Source organism: Oncorhynchus kisutch, unplaced genomic scaffold, assembly GCF_002021735.2.
Source record: "Oncorhynchus kisutch isolate 150728-3 unplaced genomic scaffold, Okis_V2 scaffold1193, whole genome shotgun sequence".
NCBI classification, from domain to species: Eukaryota; Metazoa; Chordata; class Actinopteri; order Salmoniformes; family Salmonidae; genus Oncorhynchus; species Oncorhynchus kisutch.
The window spans coordinates 1290-26515 of record NW_022263138.1 but is presented as its reverse complement, the minus strand read 5'-3'; the positions used below and the strand labels follow the sequence as shown (position 1 = coordinate 26515).

General features: G+C 41.8%; 1 protein-coding gene across 1 annotated transcript; it reads left to right on the top strand.

The window, feature by feature from the left end:
• Positions 1 to 3286: 3286 nt before the first annotated feature.
• LOC109887642 (myosin heavy chain, fast skeletal muscle-like) lies at positions 3287 to 24633 on the top strand. Its single transcript, XM_031817910.1, has 41 exons — positions 3287 to 3328; positions 3692 to 3793; positions 3927 to 4154; positions 4457 to 4603; positions 4814 to 4970; positions 5925 to 5952; positions 6212 to 6320; positions 6483 to 6575; positions 6751 to 6811; positions 6946 to 7044; positions 7369 to 7472; positions 7871 to 8009; positions 9703 to 9821; positions 9984 to 10133; positions 10228 to 10398; positions 10615 to 10918; positions 11285 to 11349; positions 11443 to 11530; positions 11647 to 11764; positions 12716 to 12839; positions 13318 to 13454; positions 13991 to 14246; positions 14479 to 14721; positions 15072 to 15248; positions 15345 to 15490; positions 15663 to 15753; positions 16059 to 16448; positions 16570 to 16696; positions 16884 to 17002; positions 17335 to 17531; positions 17665 to 17848; positions 17959 to 18124; positions 18437 to 18561; positions 18720 to 19028; positions 19250 to 19453; positions 19589 to 19714; positions 22092 to 22262; positions 23245 to 23349; positions 23446 to 23541; positions 23911 to 24042; positions 24501 to 24633. Exons 1-41 carry the CDS (start codon positions 3302 to 3304, stop codon positions 24519 to 24521), a joined length of 5955 nt encoding a protein of 1984 aa, XP_031673770.1. The 5' UTR covers positions 3287 to 3301; the 3' UTR covers positions 24522 to 24633.
• The last annotated feature ends 593 nt before the right edge of the window (positions 24634 to 25226 follow it).

Sequence of the window (25226 nt, the reverse complement as noted above, 5' to 3'; positions counted from 1 at the left end):
AACTCTGTTCTTTTGTTGGGAACATTGTATATAATGACTTCCTACCGAACTCTGTTCTTTTGTTGGGAACATTGTATATAATGACTTCCTACCGAACTCTGTTCTTTTGTTGGGAACATTGTATACAATGACTTCCTACCAAACTCTGTTCTTTTGCTGGGAACATTGTATAAAATGACTTCCTACCGAACTCTGTTCTTTTGTTGGGAACATTGTATAAAATTACTTCCTACCAATCTCTGTTCTTTTGTTGGGAACATTAAATAAAATGCTAGATATAAGAGGGCTCTGACATTGTTTTTTTCAAGTTGAGTTTTCAGTGAACATGTGGCTTCATAAAATTCTTCCTCAAAATATGCCACATTTTCATTACTTGAGAACAAATTAGCAAACCTCTTCTACCATTCATTAAGTGCCTGTGTATCATATTTTCCCATTTCATTTAAGTCATTTAGAAGATGCTCTTATCCAGAGGGATTTACAGTAGTGAGTGCATACATTGTCATATGTTTGTACTGGTCCCTCGAGAGGAACTGAACCCACAGCCCTGGCATTGTAAGTGCCATGCTCTACCAACTGAGTCACACTGGACCAAATTATAACACCAAATGTTTCATACCACACGTCTAAAGTTTCGATGAGTTCTAACAGTGTTCTTGGTGCCGTTTCAGACCAGAGGAAATCATTTGCCATGTTCATTTTCTTACTTTTATCCCTATGCAGGGGATGTGTTGCCCCGAGTGATGCTCTGTGGTCTCTCAGAAACTTCATGGCCAACAGAAAAGGTCATACATAAAGGTCATCGTTGAAGCCAGCTCAGCTGCTAAGCAGTTCACTTCAGAGTGTAATAAACGTTTGAGGCAGTTATATCGCTGTCAGCAATATGAGTGGATAAGATGATTGAAATACTGTACTGGTGATATGTGTCATAAGAATCCGACTGGACCGTTTTAGCCAACTGAAATGAGAGACGAATAAAAGTGCCTCGAGAATCTTCAATAGGAACATGGATCCTTCCACATAATGAGCCCCTTTTGGGTAGTGAAACATGGAATGAAAATGTTTTATTCCACCTAATTTTAACATTCCGTCGTAAAGAGAACACGTTCAACTTAATAAAACACGTTTTCCCATCTCAAGAGGTTCAACTAAATAAATACTATAGTAAGAGACTCTTCTCGACCCGCTCAGTTTTCCACCAGCTCACCTGCTTTTACACCAAGATTTGACTATTAGATGTTCAATGTTGGCATTGAAAAAAATATTTCAAAAGGAGAAGGATTCATCATATTAAAACAAGAGTTCAGATCACCTTAAAACGAATCACTAATCACATGAAATAAATAATAATCTTCCTAAATGCATTTGTCAAAGCAACAAAACAACTAGCAATGATACAATGATTGGGGTTAAGGAGGTTAAATCTTCCTAGAAGTCACACAGGGACATTCCTAAATGCATTTTGGGGTTAAGGAGGTTAAATCTTCCTAGAAGTCACACAGGGACATTCCTAAATGCATTTTGGGGTTAAGGAGGTTAAATCTTCCTAGAAGTCACACAGGGACATTCCTAAATGCATTTTGGGGTTAAGGAGGTTAAATCTTCCTAGAAGTCACACAGGGACATTCCTAAATGCATTTTGGGGTTAAGGAGGTAAAATCTTCCTAGAAGTCACACAGGGACATTCCTAAATGCATTTTGGGGTTAAGGAGGTTAAATCTTCCTAGAAGTCACAGAGGGACATTCCTAAATGCATTTTGGGGTTAAGGAGGTTAAATCTTCCTAGAAGTCACACAGGGACATTCCTAAATGCATTTTGGGGTTAAGGAGGTTAAATCTTCATAGAAGTCACAGAGGGACATTCCTAAATGCATTTTGCCACTTTAGCAAGTCTATTTACATTAGAGATCAAAGCATTTAATTTACTATAACAGGCTTTTAAAATGCAATATTGGTTCACCATTTCTACTTAAAATGTCAAAGGGATGCTAAAGGGACTCATTTCGTGGAACAACGATCATACTGTTGATAAACTACATAACCAAAAGTATGTGGACACCTGCTCGTCGAACATCTCATTCCAAAATCATAGGTATTAATATGGAGTTGGTCCCCCCTTTGCTACTATAAAAGCTTCCACTCTCCTGGAATGGCTTTCCACTAGATGTTGGAACATTACTGCGGAGAGCTTTACACCAGTCCAACTGGCGCTTGGCATTGGGCATGGTGATCTTAGGCTCGTGTGCGGCTGCTTGGCCATGGAAACCCCTTTTCATGAAGCTTCCGACAAACAGTTATTGTGCTGACATTGCTTTCAAAGGCAGTTTAGAACTCGATAGTGAGTGTTGCAACCAAGGACAGAGCCTTTGTATGTGCATCAGCTCTCGGCGGGTTCCATTCTGTGTGCTTTTGTGGCCTACCACTTCGCGGCTGAGCAGTTGTCGCTCCTAGACGTTTCCACTTCAAAATAACAGCACTTACCGTTGCTCGGGGAAGCTCTAGCAGGGCAGAAATTTGATGAACTGACTTGTTGGAAAGGTGGCATCCTATGACAGCGCCACGTTGAAAGTCACTGAGATCTTCTGTATGGCCATTCTACTGCCAATGTTTGTCTATGGAGATTGCATGGCGGTTTGCTCGAATTTATACACCTGTCAGCATTGGGTGTGGCTGAAATATCAGAATCCATTCATTTGAAAGGGGTGTTCACATACTTGTATGTATGTTTATATATAGTTTACCTAAATATTATATTTAACAGTTTTATAAGCTGTTACTGAAAGCCTAAATGTTTCTGAGCTTTTAAATATTCATTTAATATGGTTCCACCAGGGTGATACATCAAAGTGAGCAAAGCACGAGGTAACGACCATCTACATCACAAGCATGAGGTGAGGAGACAGTTCAGATGTGTTTACAAGATAAACAATATCAATAACAGGTGAACATATATATTAAGTTGTTGATGAGGATTAATGGCACTAAAATGGAACTAAATAAAGTCAGATTAGATTTAATGAAAACTATTTCAGGGTAGTGGGGCAACATGGATTCCACTACAGTTTTAACTATTAGTAATGAAATCTCATTTATGTTAATTCATTGAAATTCAATTCGGAGACAAACATTAAAAAGTCATGTAATGGGAGAGTGGTGCTCCTGGAAGTGGGAGGTGCTAGTGAGACACAGACACACAGAGGTCTCTCATCCAATTCATGTCCTTTCCCAGAGTGGTCCATAATTAACTTTTGCTTAGTTGGCACTTCCAACCAGATATAAGGAGGCTGAGGCCCCAGCATCCATGAGTCAGATACCTTCTTCCTCTGTGGTAAGACCTCTCCACCTCTTTAGAGTTGTACATTTGTCTCATCTTTGTACTCAGCAACGGAGGCAGTAGCTAACTGCACTGTTTGAATTGACTTCTGTAAGATTTTACAATATTAAATCAAGTGGCATTAAAAATAATGTTGCTTTTATTATGTGTTTTACTTCAAATCTGTGACTTTCATCTACAGTCAAAAGTGGTGCTCCTGCACTTGAAAGGGTGTTCTAGAATGTAACTGGGTTTTCAGGGGAATTTATTTGAATTCCTGACAGAATGTCTGGATGTGTAGTAAATGAAAGTTACCAGTTGCACCTGTAGTTGAATTTGACATGTAATGATTGAGTTAAATGTTTTCTATTCCTTTAGGGGTTCAATGATAAGGCTTTAGACTTGTGGGTTTTCACAACTCTCTCATGTGTCACAGGGTCCTCCAAGAAGTACACATTCATCTGTAGGAGGGAAAAGAAGGTGAGACATGGTTTGACTCTTCACATAAAAAGTGATGAGAATATTTGGTTAGAGATACCGCTCACCTAACTCTGTTGACTGGGGAGGAAGCACCACAGAGTCAATCGTGTTTCTTGTTTCATCTCTTTCCTAGTTATCCGTCACCATGAGTACGGACGCTGAGATGCAAGCCTACGGCAAGGCTGCCATATACCTCCGTAAGTCTGAGAAGGAGCGGATGGAGGCACAAGCCGCACCCTTTGATTCAAAGAACGCCTGCTATGTGACAGACAAGGTGGAGCTGTACCTTAAGGGTCTGGTCACTGCCAGGGCCGACGGGAAGTGTACTGTAACAGTCACAAACCCTGACGGCAGTAAGGAGGTAAGTCTGATCAGAAAACTATTCAAGTTTGTGCAATTACTCAATTTCTTGAAAACTCATCGAAATGAGAAAATATAAACTTCAAAGACATCAATTTTAATGCTGCTATTTAAAATGATATGTAATTTCTCATGATGACTAGTCAAGAATCTCCAGTTATGTGTCAGTGGGTGATAACAAAGTAGTTGGATTAAATGTGGATATACATTTTTTAAATGATTAAACTTGTATTTAATGAGCAAAAAGCATTCAGTCATGTCCAGTTTGATCTGTGTTGTAATCTAGATTTCTGACTGTTTCAGGAAGGAAAAGAGTTCAAAGAGGCAGACATCTATGAGATGAACCCCCCTAAGTACGACAAGATTGAGGACATGGCCATGATGACCTACCTGAATGAAGCCTCTGTGTTGTATAACCTCAAAGAGCGTTATGCAGCATGGATGATCTATGTAAGAAACCTGCACATACAAACACACACATACATGAACATAATAAATACACACATACAGTACTACACATAATTAAATGGTAGAAACCAAAACATATCAATACAGTAGACCCACATCAGTTTACCAAAGTACACCCACATCCTCACATAAATCCAGGTAAATGTCAATCTGACTTTGTTAATCTCCTAAATTAATTATGCTTTCATCCAGACCTACTCTGGGCTCTTCTGTGCCACGGTGAACCCCTACAAGTGGCTCCCTGTGTACGATGAAGAGGTTGTCAACGCCTACAGAGGGAAGAAGAGGGTGGAGGCTCCACCCCATATCTTCTCCGTCTCTGACAACGCCTTTCAGTTCATGATGATTGGTACGAGCTCTCATGGATGGATGGTTGGATCAATCAATCACATTTATTTATAAAGCCCTTTTTACATAAGCAGATGTCATAAAGTGCTTATACAGAAACCCAGCCTGAAACCCAAGACACCCTAAGAAAAAACCTAGAGAGGAACCATGCTCTGAGGGGTGGCCAGTCCTTTTCTGGCTGGAGATTATAGGAGTATATGGCCATTAAGGCCATACAAGATGTTCAAATGTTCATAGATGACATGCAGGGTCAAATAATTATCACAGTGGCTGTAGAGTGTGCAATAGGTCAGCACCTCAGGAGTAAATGTCAGTTGGCTTTTCATAGCCGAGCATTCAGAGGTAGAGACAGCAGGTGCGGTAGAGAGAGAGAGAGTCAAAATACAGAATGTAGCACGTCAGATGAACAGATCAGGGTTCCATAGCCGCAGGCAGAACAGTTGAAACTGGAGCAGCAGCACGACCAGGTGGACTGGGAACAGCAAGGAGTCATCAAGCCAGATAGTCCCGAGGCACGGTCCTAGGGCTCAGGTCTTCCTCCAAGAGAGAGAGAGTCTGAGAGAGAGAGAGAGAGAGAGAGAGAGAGAGATAGAATGCTTAAGTTCATACAGGAACCCAGCTAAGACAGGAGAATTTCACCGGACTTAAAGGTCGAGACCGAGTCGTCTTCTCTCACATGGATAGACAATCCATAAAAATTGAGCTCTATGGATGTCAATAAGTGTATATAGATCTCAAAGTCCATAAGTACTAATGGATGGATGGATGGACGGATGGATAGTTGGGTGTAAAATCAAATCAAATCCAATTCAAATATGCTTCAGAGTTTTCTCATCTAGGTTAGAACAATTTGCTGGAAAATGTTCCAAATTGAAATTCGTGATGATGCTATGAATTTAATAATGTCCCCTGAATGTTGCTTGAGTATGATAAGCAATGTGTTTTTTGGTTCCAGATAAGGAGAACCAGTCCGTCCTGATTACGTAAGTTGTTTACTAAAATGTCACTTGAGAAAGTGTTTCTATTGTAATAAGTTGGGTCACTTGGTGTGATGAAATACATGACATTATGAATGGATTAGAGCATCAGGTTATGTGTAATAACGAGTCGATGAAAGGGAATATTTGTTAATGATTTACTTATGTCAGAAAACAGGTATTTTTCTATGCTATTTCTTAGTGAAAGACAATCTGACACTCAAACATGTAACTAAAACCCCAGTTTCTCTGTCATATAAACCAGTGGAGAATCCGGTGCAGGAAAGACTGTCAACACCAAGCGTGTCATCCAGTACTTTGCCACCATTGCAGTGTCTGGTGGCAAGAAGGAAGCAGACCCCAACAAAATGCAGGTAGGTTGTTCTTATGTCTTTTAATCACACTTCAGTATGGTTTTCTGAGAAAACTTTTTTTCCAGCTGTGAATCATGTTTCAAGACATTTGTTCAAGTCATTGAGAAAAACAAACTTTACCACTTTTCCCGTTTCTGAGAAACTTGTGTTTGTCTCAATCAGGGGTCTCTTGAGGATCAGATCATTGCAGCTAACCCTCTGCTGGAGTCTTACGGTAATGCCAAGACAGTGAGGAATGACAACTCGTCTCGCTTTGTAAGTATGAAGGACATACTGTGGAAGTTACCTTATATTGGAAACATGTATTTCAGTAGTTCCCTATTGTTAAATCAATAGATGTCCAACAAACTGTAACTTTTAAAGGGGTCTATCAAAGTAAAAGTTTAGATTCATTTGTTGACCTATTTCTAACCCCCATGCTCTACTACAGGGTAAATTCATCAGGATTCACTTCCAGGCTGGTAAACTGGCTAAAGCTGATATTGAAACCTGTGAGTTGGTTTTGAATGTTTCTCAACACTTTCCTAAATTCACACAAATTATTTTTAGGAGATCATATCATCAGATTTGATTTCATCTTGTGTTTTTTTCTCTCCCTTTCTCTCTCTCTCTCTCTCTCCCTCAGACTTGCTGGAGAAGTCCAGAGTGTCCTTCCAGCTGCCCGATGAGAGAGGCTACCACATCTTCTTCCAGATGATGACAGGCCACAAACCTGAGCTAGTTGGTACGACAAAGTATAGTTTTAGGGGAAATTATTCCCACCCCCATCTGTGGAACTTGTTAAAAATATTCATAGTCCACACTAATAATACTATTACAATGAGTACATCCAAGGTAACAAGGCATCTAGACATTTGGAGGGTCTCTGGGAAATATCTATCAAGTAATACACTGTGATGCACTAGTCCACAAGTCTCAGTCTCCTCTTTTGATGATATTCATTATATACTACATGTATCATTGAGTCCATCTATTGAGTAAAGAAGGGAGAGATACTGTAAAGGTGGGACAGAGATTTAACTGACAAGCTGTTCTCTGTTGTCCACAGAATTGGCGCTTCTCACCACCAACCCCTACGACTTCCCCATGTGCAGTCAGGGACAGATCACTGTGGCCAGCATTAATGACAATGAAGAGCTGGATGCCACAGATGTGAGTAAAACAAAGGGTTAACAAAACTCTAGATATGGAATGGATAGGACCACCATACACACTGAATGTACTGTGAAATTCCAACTTGCTAGGAATGTTCATGTATGTTTTAGTTTGATTCTAAAGGCCTTGTGTTAGTTAAGCATGTACGTAAAGGAACTCCTCATTCCTTCACACTTCGCCTTCAGGCACATACATGTAAGACATCCACAAGAGAGCACCACTAAGTGTCCTGTGGAACTGTGTAAAACTCATTTTGTGCTGCCATCTACTAATGTGTTGGCCAAGAGTCAAATCTATCCATCCCATTTGTTCTGCAGTGAGCAGCACAGAACTGTAGCATAACTGACCGAACTACCGTTCAGTTCATCACTGTTGTACTTCCTCTTTAATTCCAGGAAGCCATTACAATCCTGGGCTTCACTAATGAGGAGAAGCTTGGCATCTACAAGCTGACAGGAGCTGTAGTGCACCATGGAAACTTGAAATTCAAGCAGAAGCAGCGTGAGGAGCAGGCCGAGCCAGACGGCACAGAGGGTGAGTCCCACTCACAGACACTCAGACTCAGACTCATACACAAACAGCTATTTGAGAATAAGCAATTTATATAATGATACAAAACAGTGAAGCTATAGTTCACAATCTATATAGTTAGCTCTACGATATAACTCCTATCTCACTCTTGTGGAAATATTCTGTCTCAGAGACAGACCTCCTTTGTACTTTGCCATCGGCCACAAATACAGTTGCACAAAGATCATTCTGACCCATAACACATGAATCACTGCTACTAGGGCACTTTATGAAACATACTAAAACGTGGCCAAGTCAAATAATTAGTCCCTCATCTGGAACGGTGATCACTCACATGTTCCACACCACCTAGAATACATATGGCCTTGAACAGGGAAGATAAAGAATACATGTTTAATCATTTTCTCTCCTTCTCCACTTCCCGAATCATACTTTAAACTACTGATAAATGACCCAATGCATAAGACAAGGACAAAGTTAATGCTAGAAATATCATATGAATATACTATATGTTGACATGTAGTACATGTATACACTCCTGTCTTTAGATGTACATTCTGCCAGTGTCTGTGTGTGAGTCTTAAATTCAAGTCATATATTCAAGAAGCTGTCGCCAGTGGAGTGTTAGTGACACATCAGTATCTCAATTTCTAGTCTAAATGACTAAATAACATTTCAATGTGTGCAGACCCCCACAATCAACCTAATACCCCCAAATAAACCATTTTGGACAATCCTAAATCAGTTACAGGTAACGGTTGACCACCCCTCCTCCCTCCCGGCACTCATTCTTCTGGCGTCTCTTTGTTTTCTTCTTAAGATAGCGTTGCAGTTTATCCTCACGATGGTACACATGGACCTCATGCCTGTCAATGTGGATGGCACTTGATAATGTCCCGATTTCAATATCCCCAAGCAGACGAAACTCTCACCTGAGAATCACAACTGTTCAAACCATTTCAAATGTCAAAGAGAATTACAACTGTTTGCAAATTGGCTTATGCTCCCCCTATCATATCGGCAACCTCATGGCAGAGTTACAAGGTCAGGGAGTCAGAGAACAGCAGACCAAATCTGGTGAAATGTGTATTGAAGTCAAACAACAACAGCAATACACTACTTACTAGCATTTACATATTATACTGAAATCACACCCAGTGTCTCTAGCCTTTGAGTGATCAGGCCTCACCAGAAAGTCAGAGCAAAGGTCATTCAACACCATTAAGTGAGTGTTCTTTCCCCTTTCAGAAGAACACGAGTTATCAGTTTCCTTCAACTAGGACATCTTTCCGAGTAGGAAAACCCTCTCAATCACTACTGCTAATACACATGGATCACTCTCAAACAATGTTCTGCTTTTACCCCTATTGTAAGGTTGAGAAACAAAACAAACATGATAACTTTCTCCTTATTGGAAGGCATTGTTTTCATTTTAGTCTAACAATGTTACTCTTAATAAAGAAGGATTCGTTTACATTGAGTGTTCGTCTTTAGTGGAGAATTTCCATTACAAAAGTCATGCAGGAGAGTTTTTGGAAACCAAATTCCAAACTCCAGAAATGATTTGAAATTATGAATATGGGAGAAAATCAAAACCTAACTCACAAAAAAAGTTATCCAAACTATTTTGTCAGTGTGAAATCAGAAACAAGCGATCTAGTGTCACTGAGTCTGTTGTTGTTGGTTCTCTCTCCAGTGGCTGATAAAATCGCCTACCTGCTGGGCCTGAACTCAGCTGAGATGTTGAAGGCTCTGTGCTACCCCAGAGTGAAGGTCGGCAACGAGTATGTGACCAAGGGACAGACTGTGGCTCAGGTAAGGCGGCCAAACACAGCATCTAACATTTTCTGAGCACCGTAATTATATTTTGGGGATGAGTGCATTGCTTTTTTAAAATTGTGATGCTGTTAATCCCAAGGTCTTATCACCAGACATGGTCAATAGCTAATGTATTAATTTGAGGTATTATCATTGCAGGTTAATAACTCAGTCAGTGCTCTGGCCAAGTCCATCTATGAGAGGATGTTCTTGTGGATGGTCATCCGTATCAATGAGATGTTGGACACCAAGAATCCAAGACAGTTCTATATCGGTGTGCTTGACATTGCCGGGTTTGAGATCTTTGATGTGAGTATGAGACCAGAACAAGACAATTAGTTCTGATTGAGATGGATTACAGTCTTGTATGATGAAATTATCCCTTTTAAAACTCCATCAACAGTACAACAGCATGGAGCAGCTGTGCATCAACTTCACCAATGAGAAACTGCAACAGTTTTTCAACCACACCATGTTCGTCCTGGAGCAAGAGGAGTACAAGAAGGAGGGAATCGTCTGGGCCTTCATTGACTTCGGCATGGACTTGGCTGCCTGCATTGAGCTTATTGAGAAGGTAAGCTGTCTGTGATGATTATAATGGACCTCAACAGCAAAGCTCAAATGGAGCGCTGCGTGAGATATTATCAGCATCTGACTGTTGAGATCTCAATATGTTTCCTATTATGTTCCTCTAAATTAATATAATCCTGTAATAGCATGTTTACTAAAGGAATTAATGTGATCCTAAATGGAAATATCACTAATTTGATATACATCTATTTTCGTGAAGCCATTGGGCATCTTCTCCATCCTTGAAGAGGAGTGCATGTTCCCGAAGTCTTCAGACACCACCTTCAAGGACAAGCTGTACGCCCAGCATCTTGGCAAAACAAAGGCGTTTGAGAAGCCCAAGCCTGCCAAAGGCAAGGCAGAGGCCCACTTCTCCCTGGTGCATTACGCCGGTACTGTGGACTACAACATCACTGGATGGCTGGAGAAGAACAAGGACCCCCTGAACGACTCAGTATGTCAGTTGTACGGGAAGTCCGCAGTCAAAATTCTGGCTGCCCTGTATCCCCCTCCCCCTCCTGAGGGTAAGACTAGCATCACGTCACAATATTTAATTAAGCGCTAGTTACAACTCAGACCCAAATGTTCTTTAAAGTCTTAGAATGTATCACAATTTCTCAACGTTTATTACTAGGTTGATTTACTCATAGACTTGGTTAATTTGATCATGTAGTAGGTATTATATAACATAATCCCATTGGCAGCATTTGCCTCGAGATAAGTGTGAAGTTAATCAGAAATGATGGTGGTTAATGGTTTATAATTAGTGCGCTTGCTGAAGACAAGACCACTCTAGATTTCTTACATAATCTTCTAATTATTATATTCATTCCACCCCCTCTAGGAAATGTACTTTTCTAGTTATCTTTTACTTTCCCCCATTTTAACAGATAAAGCCAAGAAAGGAGGCAAGAAGAAGGGTGGTTCCATGCAGACTGTGTCCTCCCAGTTCAGGGTGAGCTTTTGAAATGTCTATATTCAGTCCTTCAAAAGGTGCATTGATTATCAAAAATGATGTCTGAGAAAATGGTTTGTAACCCTCTTACAGGAGAACTTACATAAGCTGATGACCAACTTGAGGAGCACTCATCCTCACTTTGTGCGCTGCCTGATCCCCAACGAGTCAAAGACTCCAGGTACAAGAAATATTGAGTTAAATATGTCATCTTATCAGTCCAGTATCAGTAACCTTAACGATCCCAATCTTTAATCTGTTTTTTAGTATTAAAAGAGACTTGTTTTGTTTTACCAGGTCTGATGGAGAACTTCCTGGTTATCCACCAGCTCAGGTGTAATGGTGTACTGGAGGGTATCAGGATCTGCAGAAAGGGCTTCCCCAGCAGAATCATCTATGCTGACTTCAAGCAGAGGTACATACGCACAAGCACGCACACACACACACACAGAGAGAGAGAGAGAGAGAGAGAGAGAGAGAGAGAGAGAGAGAGAGAGAGAGAGAGAGAGAGAGAGAGAGAGAGAGAGAGAGAAAAAAAAATATTGGCACTGATAAAGATGAGCAGAAAAGACTGAATCAAATAACACTGATACTGAGCTATATTGTACGGTCAAACATTTGTGACAATATTATTATGACTTTCTCAGAGAAAGAGATTTTGTTCAACAATTCATATTTAATTTCAAGATAGGGTTCATCATGATTGGCACCCCTGTTTTCAGTACGAGGACACTGAGTATTTTTCTAGAATGTTGTATGAGATTGTAGATCACAATGGGAGGGATGTTGGACCCTCCTTACAGAATCCTTCCAGATCCTTGATATCCATCGTCTGCACTCATGGACGGCCCTCTTCAATTCAAACCACAGGTTTTCAATGGGGTTCAAGTCTGGAGAGTGAGATAGCCATAGTAAAATGTTGATTATGTGGTTGATGAACCATTTCCTTGTGGATTTTGATGTGTGCTTGGGGTTATTGTCTTGCTGTAATACCCACCCGTGGCCACGTTTCAGCCTCCTGGCTGAGGCAACCAGGTTTTTGGCTAAAATGTCATGGTACTGGGTAAAGGTCATGATGCCGTTGACCTTAAAGAGGCCCCCAGGTCAGTTGACATTAAGTAGCCCCATAACATCAGAGATCCACCACCATATTTTACAGTAGGTTTGGGTTTATTTTCTTCATATACATATTTTTTTTAATCCAAAAAGCTTTTAGACCATACAATATAGCTCAGTATTTGTGTTATTCATGTTAGACAGTCTATTTTGCTAATCTTTATCAAGGGTGCTGATCATTATGAACCTCACTGTATAACCAACCAACTAATTACAACTTGGCATATTTTAAAACTGTCTTCTCATTCAGGTACAAAGTACTGAATGCCAGTGTCATCCCTGAGGGCCAGTTCATGGACAACAAGAAGGCTTCTGAGAAGCTGCTTGGGTCCATTGATGTGAATCACGAGGATTACAAGTTTGGACACACCAAGGTCAGTTAAAACCCCCAGTAAAAGCTGACTGGAGAGATTTTATATGGTCCGGGTTTAAATTATCATTGAAGTTGTGTTTGACCACTATGTTGTCAACTGTGTTTAAAATGTTAAACCCGTACAGTATAACATCTCTCCAGGTGATCTATCCATCCTTTTGTTCTTTCTTCTTCATTTAACTAATTGAAAAGGTGGAAAAACATTGTAGTGTTTTTCTTCAGTAATGCATCACAAATATAGAAGATAAACTAAAGTCATTATCATGTGCATTGTGTTAGAGTGGTATGGCTGCAGTTATCTGTATCTGTGTACATTATTAATATACAACTGTACAATAACTAACAACTTGGAAACAACCCATCCCATGGTTTGTTTGTAACCATAGCAGAGTTAATGTTGTTTAAATCAATCTAGTGGTTTGACCCTTTCTATCTGTCACCATCTGTGGTTCCATTGACCGTGTTAACCTGTGTCTCAGGTGTTCTTCAAAGCCGGTCTGCTGGGTGTCCTGGAGGAGATGAGAGATGAGAAGCTGGCCTCTCTGGTCGGCATGGTCCAGGCTCTCAGCCGTGGATTCCTCATGAGGAGAGAGTTTAGCAAGATGATGGAGAGGAGGTGAGGAATAGTAGACATCTTGGCAAAGCTTTCTGTCAACCACCTGTATCTAATGCATTATGATTACATACTGTATATGCTGTGAGTTGTTCAGAATGAGAAAGTACATCTTATAATGGTCTACTAAAGCTTTTGGGTTCATTCATTTAGTCCAGAAATGGATGTAGCAACTAAGGATTCTAGCTTTATAGCTGCAGTTTGGGATTTGGCTGTTCAACTGTCATTTAAATGTGTGGTATTTACCCATTCATTCTGGAAGAATATAAAATGCATCATGAGCTTAGCATAACCTGTCAGTCCTCATCTAGTCCGCTATCTGTGAATTTAGGAGAGGTTACATGTCCCTAGCCCCCTTCCTCAGCTGTAAACAAACAATGACAGGTGGTTCTGTTTTGTTGTTCATCTAATCCCATCATCTAATCACTCACCATGTAAACAAACAGTGGTGTGGGGCCCCATTTTGTTGTTCTTCGAGTCACAGAGTGTAGCTTTAACCATGTCACTCACCATGACACTCTATTCTTTCTGTCGACCAGAGAATCAGTTTACGCCATCCAGTACAACATCCGCTCATTCATGAATGTGAAAACCTGGCCATGGATGAAGTTGTACTTCAAGATCAAGCCCCTGCTGCAGAGCGCTGAGACTGAGAAGGAGCTGGCCAACATGAAGGAGAATTATGAGAAGATGACGACAGATCTGGCAAAGGCTCTGGCCACAAAGAAGCAAATGGAGGAGAAGTTGGTGGCCCTGACACAGGAGAAGAACGACCTGGCGCTCCAAGTCGCATCTGTGAGTGAAACACTACCCTCATATGGGCACATTTACATACACATGAATAAACACACACATATATGAACACACTGTAAAGTATGTTGCTGACTCACACATGTTTAATGCCCATGTTATATATTGTATATATTTCATGATATTTCTATTAATTTGCTCTGACCTTTTTGACTAAAGTGTATATTTTGAAACAGGAAGTTTGGTCGCTGAATTTTTTCTCCTGTTCTGAAACCAGGAAGGAGAGAGTCTGAATGATGCTGAGGAAAGGTGTGAGGGGCTCATCAAGAGCAAGATCCAGCAGGAGGCCAAACTCAAAGAGACGACCGAGAGGCTGGAGGATGAGGAGGAGATCAATGCTGAGTTGACTGCCAAGAAGAGGAAGCTGGAGGATGAGTGCTCTGAGCTGAAGAAGGACATTGATGACCTGGAGCTCACCCTGGCCAAAGTGGAGAAGGAGAAGCACGCCACTGAAAACAAGGTCTTGTGTCTTACTATAGACAGTCTAACCAACAATAATCCAAACATTAAACAACTCAAAACATAGCTTAACAGAAATGGAATTCAAGTTGTATTGTGGGTGCAGGAAATATTATGACACAATAGTAGAATTTCAGTTGCGGGGTACTTCCAACATTCATTGCATGTTCTGATCGCCCTCATTTATGACTTCCATTCGAAACATAGCCATGGTGTACACTTCCATCTAGTGTTGAATCTATAGTACAGTAGATGTTGATTCATTTCTAATCTAAATTAAATGAATGCAATATTTAACAAACTAAATTGTTCCTTTATGTATAATTATAATTATGTTGTGGCCATTTACAGGTTAAAAACCTGACAGAGGAGATGGCGTCTATGGATGAGAGTGTTGCCAAGCTGACCAAGGAGAAGAAAGCCCTCCAAGAGGCCCACCAGCAGACACTGGATGACCTGCAGGCAGAGGAGGACAAAGTCAACACTCTGACCAAGGCCAAGACCAAGCTGGAACAGCAAGTGGACGACGTGAGTGGAGTTTGACATTTTGGCCATGATAGTATGTAAGATGATATTATCTTCAGTTGTTTAGATTTTAACAATATATGTGTTTTCATCTTCTAGCTTGAGGGTTCTCTGGAGCAAGAGAAGAAGCTCCGTATGGACCTTGAGAGATCCAAGAGAAAGCTGGAGGGAGATCTGAAACTGGCCCAGGAGTCCATAATGGACCTGGAGAATGACAAGCAGCAAGCTGATGAGAAAATCAAGAAGTAAACACAAACAAATGACAACAGTATTACCTGCTATAATGGTTGTTCTTGGCTAATTATTGTAATTATGAATTAGCATTTGATTCAGTAAGGAAAGTGAATGGTATGATCCTCTCCCTTTACACTATTGAACAAAAACCAACTCTGCAATCAAAGTGTTTGTGTTTCTTAGGAAGGAGTTTGAGACCACCCAGCTCCTCAGCAAGGTTGAGGATGAGCAGTCTCTGGGAGCTCAGCTGCAGAAGAAGATCAAGGAACTCCAGGTCCAGTACAGGATATAAGCTCTAGTACAGAAAAGCACAGACTTTAATCATTTCCTGAAAACCATTATTCTGGTAGCAAACATTTTTCCAGGTGGCTTCTGACAGCTGAGTAGGTTGGAAGATGGTGTTTCTTAACATTGTGGTTTTGGTTCCTGCATGGGACACTGTCTACTGAATATATTAGTGTAACTGGCTTCGTATTAAACACATTTATACAAAATATACATATTATTATTATTTTGTGGAGTTCAATTGTTTCAACTGTATTGTAGTGTTCATCCCCCTGCTCCTGTCCCCTGTTCTAGGCCCGTATTGAGGAGCTGGAGGAGGAAATTGAGGCTGAGCGTGCTGCCAGGGCTAAGGTTGAGAAGCAGAGGGCCGATCTCTCCAGGGAACTTGAGGAGATCAGCGAGAGGCTGGAGGAGGCCGGAGGCGCCACTGCTGCTCAGATTGAGATGAACAAGAAGCGTGAGGCTGAGTTCCAGAAGCTGCGTCGTGATCTTGAAGAGTCCACCCTGCAGCATGAGGCCACAGCCGCCGCTCTGCGCAAGAAGCAGGCCGACAGTGTGGCTGAGCTCGGGGAGCAGATCGACAACCTGCAGCGCGTCAAGCAGAAGCTGGAGAAGGAGAAGAGCGAGTACAAGATGGAGATTGATGACCTCTCCAGCAACATGGAGGCCGTCGCCAAGGCAAAGGTGAGTAGTGATGTTTTGATCAAGCAGTGTTGAGGAGGGTCAACTACATCATCATTCAACTGAACTGAAGTTGACAGGAGTCACATATATAAAGTAATGATGGAACATGTTTCACTAACAGGGCAATCTGGAGAAGATGTGCCGTACTCTTGAGGACCAGCTGAGTGAGCTCAAGACTAAGAATGATGAGAATGTTCGCCAGGTCAACGACATCAGCGGACAGAGAGCCAGACTCCTGACAGAAAATGGTACCATCAACAATGAACAACAACCCAATCCTTTCCTTCAGCAAATACAATACTGTGTTGGGGGCTGTATCCACATAGTTTATACTGTAATATTCACCACCTAACAATGCCCTACGATACTTCAGAATAAATGTTCAATCTTAGAGAACAGAGATCCTATTAACAAGATGTCCCTCTGTCCCTGTAGGTGAGTTTGGTCGCCAGCTGGAGGAGAAGGAAGCACTGGTGTCTCAGCTGACCAGAGGCAAACAGGCCTTCACCCAGCAGGTGGAGGAGCTGAAGAGGGCGGTTGAGGAGGAGGTCAAGGTAAGGGACCCAAAATGGACTCCAAGTCCACAGAGTTTATACCTATATCTTCATATAGACTGAGACTATGCCACCCTCTGAGACTCCAACCGTCTCACCACCCTCAGAGACTTCTCCTGTCTCTCAACCCTCAGAGAATTCTACTGTCTCTCCACCCTCAGACACTTCTACTGTCTCACCACCCTCAGAGACTTCTCCTGTCTCTCCACCCTCAGAGACTTCTACTGTCTCTCCACCCTCAGAGACTTCTACTGTCTCTCCACCCTCAGAGACTTTTTTCCATAATTTGTTTGACTATCTCGCTAATTATTCTTTGCCTTTCTCTCTCACAGGCTAAAAACGCACTGGCCCACGGTGTCCAGTCTGCCCGCCATGACTGTGACCTCCTGAGGGAGCAGTTTGAGGAGGAGCAGGAGGCCAAGGCAGAGCTGCAACGCGGCATGTCCAAGGCCAACAGTGAGGTGGCTCAGTGGAGGACTAAGTATGAAACTGATGCCATCCAGCGCACAGAGGAGTTGGAGGAGGCCAAGTGAGTCGCATGCAACAGAAAAACAGATATGGTGTGGATGGTGAGGGTGGTAGGGGGCTCTGAGAAAATGTTACATCAATATGTATTGTAACATATCTCTCACTCCATTAAAACACCCTCTGTTGTCCAACAGGAAGAAGCTGGCCCAGCGTCTGCAGGATGCTGAGGAGACCATTGAGGCGACCAACTCCAAGTGCGCCTCCCTGGAGAAGACCAAGCAGAGGCTGCAGGGAGAGGTGGAGGACCTCATGATTGATGTTGAGAGAGCCAACGCATTGGCCGCCAACCTCGACAAGAAGCAGAGGAACTTTGACAAGGTGAAAATGAATAAACCTATATTTTTTATCAATTGTATAATTCTTTCTTATTTCTAATTCAATAACTCTTCATCTATGACTTCTCATGAAAATTCCATGGATTCTCCTAGGTTCTGGCAGAGTGGAAGCAGAAGTATGAGGAGGGCCAGGCTGAGCTGGAAGGAGCTCAGAAGGAGGCTCGCTCTATGAGCACTGAACTCTTCAAGATGAAGAACTCCTACGAGGAGGCTCTGGATCATCTGGAGACTCTGAAGAGAGAGAACAAGAACCTGCAACGTGAGCATTTGACAGAAGTTCTAGTTAGCTCATATATATTGACTAGCGTTTTGAAAATGGAGGGAACTGTAATCATCAACTTTAATATTACACCATTTCAGAAAAGCCATGTTCAGTATAATTTGTATATATTTTTCTTGTAGTTGGTATTCCTTTGAACATTCCAAATAAGTGGTCTGCGATTCGATTTGCAAGATCCTATGAAGAGCTGTTCATGTATTAACTGTTAATATGATTTAATGTCAAATTCAGCACATTGGCATATCCACTGAAACCCTCCCAAGTCTAAACTGCTCCTGTATGTGTGTGCAGAGGAGATCTCTGACCTGACTGAGCAGATCGGAGAGACTGGCAAGAGCATCCATGAGCTGGAGAAGGCCAAGAAGACCGTGGAGACAGAAAAGTCTGAGATCCAGACCGCTCTGGAGGAGGCTGAGGTACAAACTACAGCTGTTTGATGGGGAAAGCAGTGTTAACTAACCAATGCCAGCTATAGTGAAATACTCTCTGTAATGGAGTTTATTGTACATATATATTTAATTCCTACATCCAAATATATTGAACACAATTGGCCTGACTGCCTCTGTTTGTCCAGGGAACACTGGAGCACGAGGAATCCAAGATTCTGCGTGTGCAGCTGGAGCTGAACCAGATCAAGGGTGAGGTGGACAGGAAGATCGCTGAGAAGGACGAGGAGATGGAGCAGATCAAGAGGAACAGCCAGAGGGTGGTTGACTCCATGCAGAGCACCCTGGACTCTGAGGTCAGGAGCAGGAATGATGCCCTGAGGGTGAAGAAGAAGATGGAGGGAGACCTGAACGAGATGGAGATCCAGCTGAGCCACTCCAACAGGCAGGCCGCTGAGGCCCAGAAACAGCTGAGGAATGTCCAGGGACAGCTCAAGGTAAAGGGACTGGGACATCAGGCTCAAAAACCTGAACATGGAGAGGGATTTGTTTGTGAATCTGTAGAAAAGAATAGAACAGAGGAATTGAATAGAGTGGACAATGCACTGTAGAAAGTTAGGGATACTGGGTAAATTCTTACCAGTGAACATTTCTATCACCCATCCTATCACCCCTTCATCCACAAGTCCTAATGAACGTATGTCATTGTGAACCACAGGATGCCCAATTGCACCTTGATGATGCCGTCCGTGTCGCAGAAGACATGAAGGAGCAGGCAGCCATGGTGGAGCGCAGAAACGGTCTGATGGTGGCTGAAATCGAGGAGCTGAGAGTTGCTCTGGAGCAGACAGAGAGAGGCCGCAAAGTGGCTGAGACTGAGCTGGTAGACGCCAGCGAGCGTGTTGGACTGCTGCACTCCCAGGTATGGGTCAAAAGCCATTTCTAATGAAACTCAACCAAACAACAAGTTTCAACACATCTTGCTTTGAGAGTTTCTTTATTTCAGCATTCTAAGTTCTCTTGAGAGTCAAACAAATCGTCTTGTTTCCTCCTTCAGAACACCAGCCTTCTGAACACCAAGAAGAAGCTGGAGACAGACCTGGTGCAGGTGCAGGGAGAGGTGGACGACATCGTCCAGGAGGCCAGGAATGCAGAAGAGAAGGCCAAGAAAGCTATCACTGACGTGAGTCCTTGAATTATATCATCTTGATTTGTTCCTAAGGTCCAATGGTAGCTGAACTGGTTAAGAACAACAAAGATCTCAGAGGGATGTCATGATTGGTGCCAATTGGTGCATAAATTAAACACCAATTTATGCACCACGGTGAAACGACCAGTTAGGAACCAATATACACAGGCAGTTAGGAAAGCAAAGGCTAGCTTTTTCAAACAGAAATGTTCATCCTGTAGCACAAACTCCAAAATGTTCTGGGACACTGTAAAGTCCATGGAGAATAAGGGCATCTCCTCAACAGCTACCCACTGCACTGAGGCTAGGAAACACTGTCACCACCGATAATAAATATACGATAATCGAGAATTTCAATAAGCATTTTTCTAACCCTACCATGGTCTATAGCCCTGCACCCCCAACAGCAACTCGCCCAAGCCTCCCCATTTCTCCTTCACCCAAATCCAGATTTCTGATGTTCTGAAAGAGCTGCAAAATCTGGACCCCTACAAATCAGCCAGGCTAGACAATCTGGACCCTATCTTTCTAAATTATATGCCACAATTGTTGCAACCCCTATTACTGGCCTGTTCAACCTCTCTTTTGTATCGTCTGAAATCCCTAAAGATTGGAAAGCTGCCGCGGTCATCCCCCTCTTCAAAGGGGGAGACACTCTAGACCCAAACTGCAGACCTATATCTATTCTACCCTGCCTTTCTAAGGACTTCGAAAGCCAAGTTAACAAACAGTTCACCGACCATTTCGAATCCCACAGCACCTTCTCCGCTATACAGTCTGGTTTCCGAGCTGGCCATGGGTGCACCTCAGCCACGCTCAAGGTCCTAAACGATATCATAACCGCCATCGATAAGAGAATACTGTGCAGCCGTATTCATCGACCTGGCCAAGGCTTTCGACTCTGTCAATCACCACATTCTTATCGGCAGACTCAACAGCCTTGGTTTCTCTAATGACTGCCTCGCCTGGGTCACCAACTACTTCTCAGATAGAGTTCAGTGTGTCAAATCGGAGGGCCTGTTGTCCGGACCTCTGGCAGTCTCTATGGGGGTGCCACAATTCTCAGGCCGACTCTTTTCTCTGTATACATCAATGATGTCGCTCTTTCTGCTGGTGATTCTCTGATCCACCTCTACGCAGACAATATCATTCTGTATACTTCTGGCCCTTCTTTGGACACTGTGTTAACAAACCTCCAGACGAGCTTCAATGCCATACAACACTCCTTCCGTGGCCTCCAACTGCTCTTAAATGCAAGTAAACTAAATGCATGCTCTTTAACCGATCGCTGCCCGCACCCACCCGTCTAGCATCACTACTCTGGATGGTTCTGACTTAGAATACGTGGACAACTACAAATACCTAGGTGTCTGGTTAGACTGTAAACTCTACTTCCAGACTCACATTAAGCATCTCCAAACCCAAATTAAATCAAGAATCGGCTTTCTATTTCGCAACAAAGCATCCTTCACTCATGCTGCCAAACATACCCTCGTAAAACGGATTATCCTACTGAACCTTGACTTCGGCGATGTCATTTACAAAATAGCCTCCAACCCTCTACTCAGCAAATTGGATGTAGTCTATCACAGTGCAATCCGATATGTCACCAAAGCCCCATATACTACCCACCACTGCGACCTGTATGCTCTCGTTTGCTGGCCCTCGCTTCATATTTGTCACCAAACCCACTGGCTCCAGGTCATCTATAAGTCTTTGCTAGGTAAAGCCCCGCCTTAACTCAGCTCACTGGTTACCATTGCAGCACCCACCCGTAGCACGTGCTCCAGAAGGGTTATTTCACCGGTCATCCCCAAAGCCAACTCCTCCTTTGGCCGCCTTTCCTTCCAGTTCTCTGCTGCCAATGACTGGAACGAATTGTAAAAAATCACTGAAGCTGGAGTCGTATATCTCCCTCACTAACTTTAAGCATCAGCTGTCATAGCAGCTTACCAAACATTACACCTGTACACAGCCCATCTGTATATAGCCCACCCAACTACCTCATTCCCATATTGTTATTTATTTTTTGCTCCTTTGCACCCCAGTATCTCGACTTGCATATTCATCGTCTGAACATCTATCACTCCATTGATTAATTGCTAAATTGTAAATATTTTGCCACTATGGCCGATTTATTGCCTTACCTTCCTAATCTTACTACATTTACACACACGGTATATAGACTTTTCAATTGTGTTATTGACTGTACGATTGTTTTTCCCATGTGTAACTGTGTGTTGTTTGTGTCGCACTGCTTTGCTTTATCTTGGCCAGGTCGCAGTTGTAAATGAGAACTTGTAAATGAGAACTCTCAACTCGCCTACCTGGTTCAATAAATGTGAAATAAAAATAAAAAATAATTTTCCAGGCGGCCATGATGGCTGAGGAGCTGAAGAAGGAGCAGGACACCAGTTCTCACCTGGAGAGGATGAAGAAGAACCTGGAGGTCACAGTCAAGGACCTGCAGCACCGCCTGGATGAGGCTGAGAATCTGGCCATGAAGGGAGGCAAGAAGCAGCTCCAGAAACTGGAGTCCAGGGTGAGTTACCAGCAGGGTTGATTTGGGGTTCGATTAAAAGACAGTTTGCTGGAAAAGTATTTGATAATGTAAAATACACAGGAGAATTATGGAATGACTTTCTCTCATTTAACCCACCTAGATCAGGAGTTCCCAAATGTTTTTGCATCAGGGAACCCTTCATAATATCAGAACAGTTCCACACAGTTTTACTATGACTTCAGCAGTGCATGGTCGGACTAATCAGGTCTTGGCCCCTGGGAAAGAACATTTGACATTCCCCTCTCTTGGCATCAGAGGGAATATTTTCCAGTTTTAAAGCATAAATTACAGTGCAATTATGTTCAAAACAAAATCATTGGGAATATATTACTCTTATGTTATGGAGTTGAGAAGAATTGGAGCCAAGACCTTCAAATAAAGTCAAGATATACAAATGTATTTATCTAGTTGTTTCATTTAAGCTTGGCGAACTTCGCAAGCCCCAATAACAGAAGCAAACTCGTAACATTCAAACAGGCGAGTGGCGGCCTCTATTGGCCATACTGGTACTGCAACGTACACTGATAAATGCATGACAAAATCGATCAAATAAAAAAAAGAGTCCTATATATTATAACTACAAGAAGAATTATTATTATTATTATTATTATTTTTATTTTTTACAATTGTTGGAATAATGTGCCTACTAGTATCCCTGTGAGCCTCCCAGGCCCATGTTGTACATCTAAGGGTTAAGAACATAAATAGTGGATTAATAATATTACACTGTATTGTATTGGACCTTCTAATCTTGTTCCACAGATCCTTGGTAGTTTCATCTGTTGTTGCTAGCAATATTCATGAACAAATTTAAGTGTAAATTCCACTTTGGGAACCACTTGGAAAAGTGCATAATGAAAGACAACAATTGTGCCTCCTTGACTGGGTAGAAGACTCATCCTCTGTTTTACAAAGATTTGTTTCACCACCTCAAATGCCTAAATGTGTTTGTTCCACAAAGGTGCGTGAGCTCGAGACTGAGGTGGAGGCCGAGCAGAGAAGAGGTGTAGACGCTGTCAAGGGAGTCCGCAAGTATGAGCGCAGAGTCAAGGAACTCACTTACCAGGTAAGAGAAAGTGTATTCTTCACACACTTGACACTAACACAGAGAGGTTTGTGTATAAAACTATACTGACATTGATTCTTTGATGTTTTCCCACAGACTGAGGAGGATAAGAAGAACGTTAGCAGACTTCAGGACCTGGTAGATAAGCTGCAGATGAAAGTGAAGGCCTACAAGAGGCATTCTGAGGAAGCGGTGAGTCACTGACAAAACTGTTGCTTCAGCAACAACACATCAGTCAACAATGACAATTGACAGTGCAAGTAAATGCTGATGAAATTATGCACATTTCTAAATGCCTCCTATTCGTTACCAACTTATAGGAGATGAGGTTGAATATTAATTAGCTGCACCAGGGGCTGGTCTAGTGATCGTGCTGGAGGCAGTGGTTTGATCCCCTGTTCTGCCACTCACTTCCTCTGCTGTATCATCCAGCTCCCTGTATACATTGTAATCTTGTATTTTATTTTTTAAATATCTTTAAAAACAGAACATTAATTTGCTGCCTGAAGCTTCAAACTTTAAATGCTGATGTTCTGCTCTCCCTCTCCTTTCCTCACCCAGGAGGAAGCAGCAAACCAGCACATGTCTAAGTTCAGGAAGGTTCAGCATGAACTGGAGGAGGCTGAGGAGCGTGCTGACATTGCTGAGACTCAGGTCAACAAGCTCAGAGCTAAGACCCGTGACTCTGGAAAGGTACAGAACTGCTGCTAAACCTGTACCTGACTCATGTTCAGATATGACCACATCAACACCACCTATGATTCAGTCTTCACAGAGGTCAATACTGACCTTTTACACTGGTTCGGCTGTATTTAAGATCACCAAGCAGCACATTTCAGGAAGGGCAAAAAATGAAAGGTTAATTCTGTTGGTACTTCAAAATTGAAAATCCAAGCTGAGCACTGAGCACTAAATGCTTGATATATTCTATTCTATCCAAGTCTATCCATGTATTATCATGTTGATTGTTGTTACTGATCCATTATATTCTATCCATATATTTATCATGTTAATTATTGTTACTGATCCATTATATTCTATCCATGTATTTATCATGTTGATTATTATTACTGATCCATTATATTCTATCCATATATTTATCATGTTCATTATTATTACTGATCCATTATATTATTTCTTTCTTCTTACAGGGAAAAGAAGTTGCTGAATAAACAAGACCAAAGTATTGAAGATCAAAGTCTTACCATTTTCCTGTGTTGCATAAAATATGATTTTCATGGTGAAATGTTGAGCATTGATTAAAAACATGTGGATCTACATACACTTCCTTTGTGACTGTGGATTTATTACTCAGCAAACAGTTTTTTAAACCATAAAATATTGTACTTTAATTAAAAGAGCAATTTGGGATTCCAACAACAACAAAGTGTTCACATCAGCTGAGGGATTAGAATGGAGAAATGTAACCACTCAAATTCATAGACTGAGCTATGGATGTAAGGACTGACCAGCTAAGCATCAAAATTATAGTTTTAACCATTTACACTGAGGGGAATTAACCTATATGGACAGGCCCAAATGTAAATGTTTCTAAAAGAAAAATATATGAGAAGAATATGCATAACCATGGTAGCAATTGAAAGGGATCACTTTGAAGATGGCATTTTTTTTGTTCTTAAGTGACTGAATTTTTGTATTAGAATTTTGTAACAGATTATGCACACATTAATTTGTTGTGGAAACACTATGTAAACATAAATTGAGATTTTAGTTCTGGGTTAACCAGTATTATGTAAACCAGAGGAGGCTAGTGGGAGGAGCTATAGGGCAACGGGCTCATTGTAATGGCTGGAATGGAATGAATGGAACAGAGTCAAACATGTTGTTTCCATAGGTTTGATACCGTTCCATTCATT

What these genes read in the sequence shown, in the direction of transcription:
- LOC109887642 (XM_031817910.1), top strand. Translation starts at nt 3,302, where the DNA reads ATGAGTCAGATACCTTCTTCCTCTGTG. An exon ending in AGGGACAGACTGTGGCTCAG is followed by an intron (nt 9,822 to 9,983) that starts GTAAGGCGGCCA and finishes TTATCATTGCAG; the next exon opens with GTTAATAACTCAGTCAGTGC. An exon ending in TCCCCCTCCCCCTCCTGAGG is followed by an intron (nt 10,919 to 11,284) that starts GTAAGACTAGCA and finishes CCATTTTAACAG; the next exon opens with ATAAAGCCAAGAAAGGAGGC.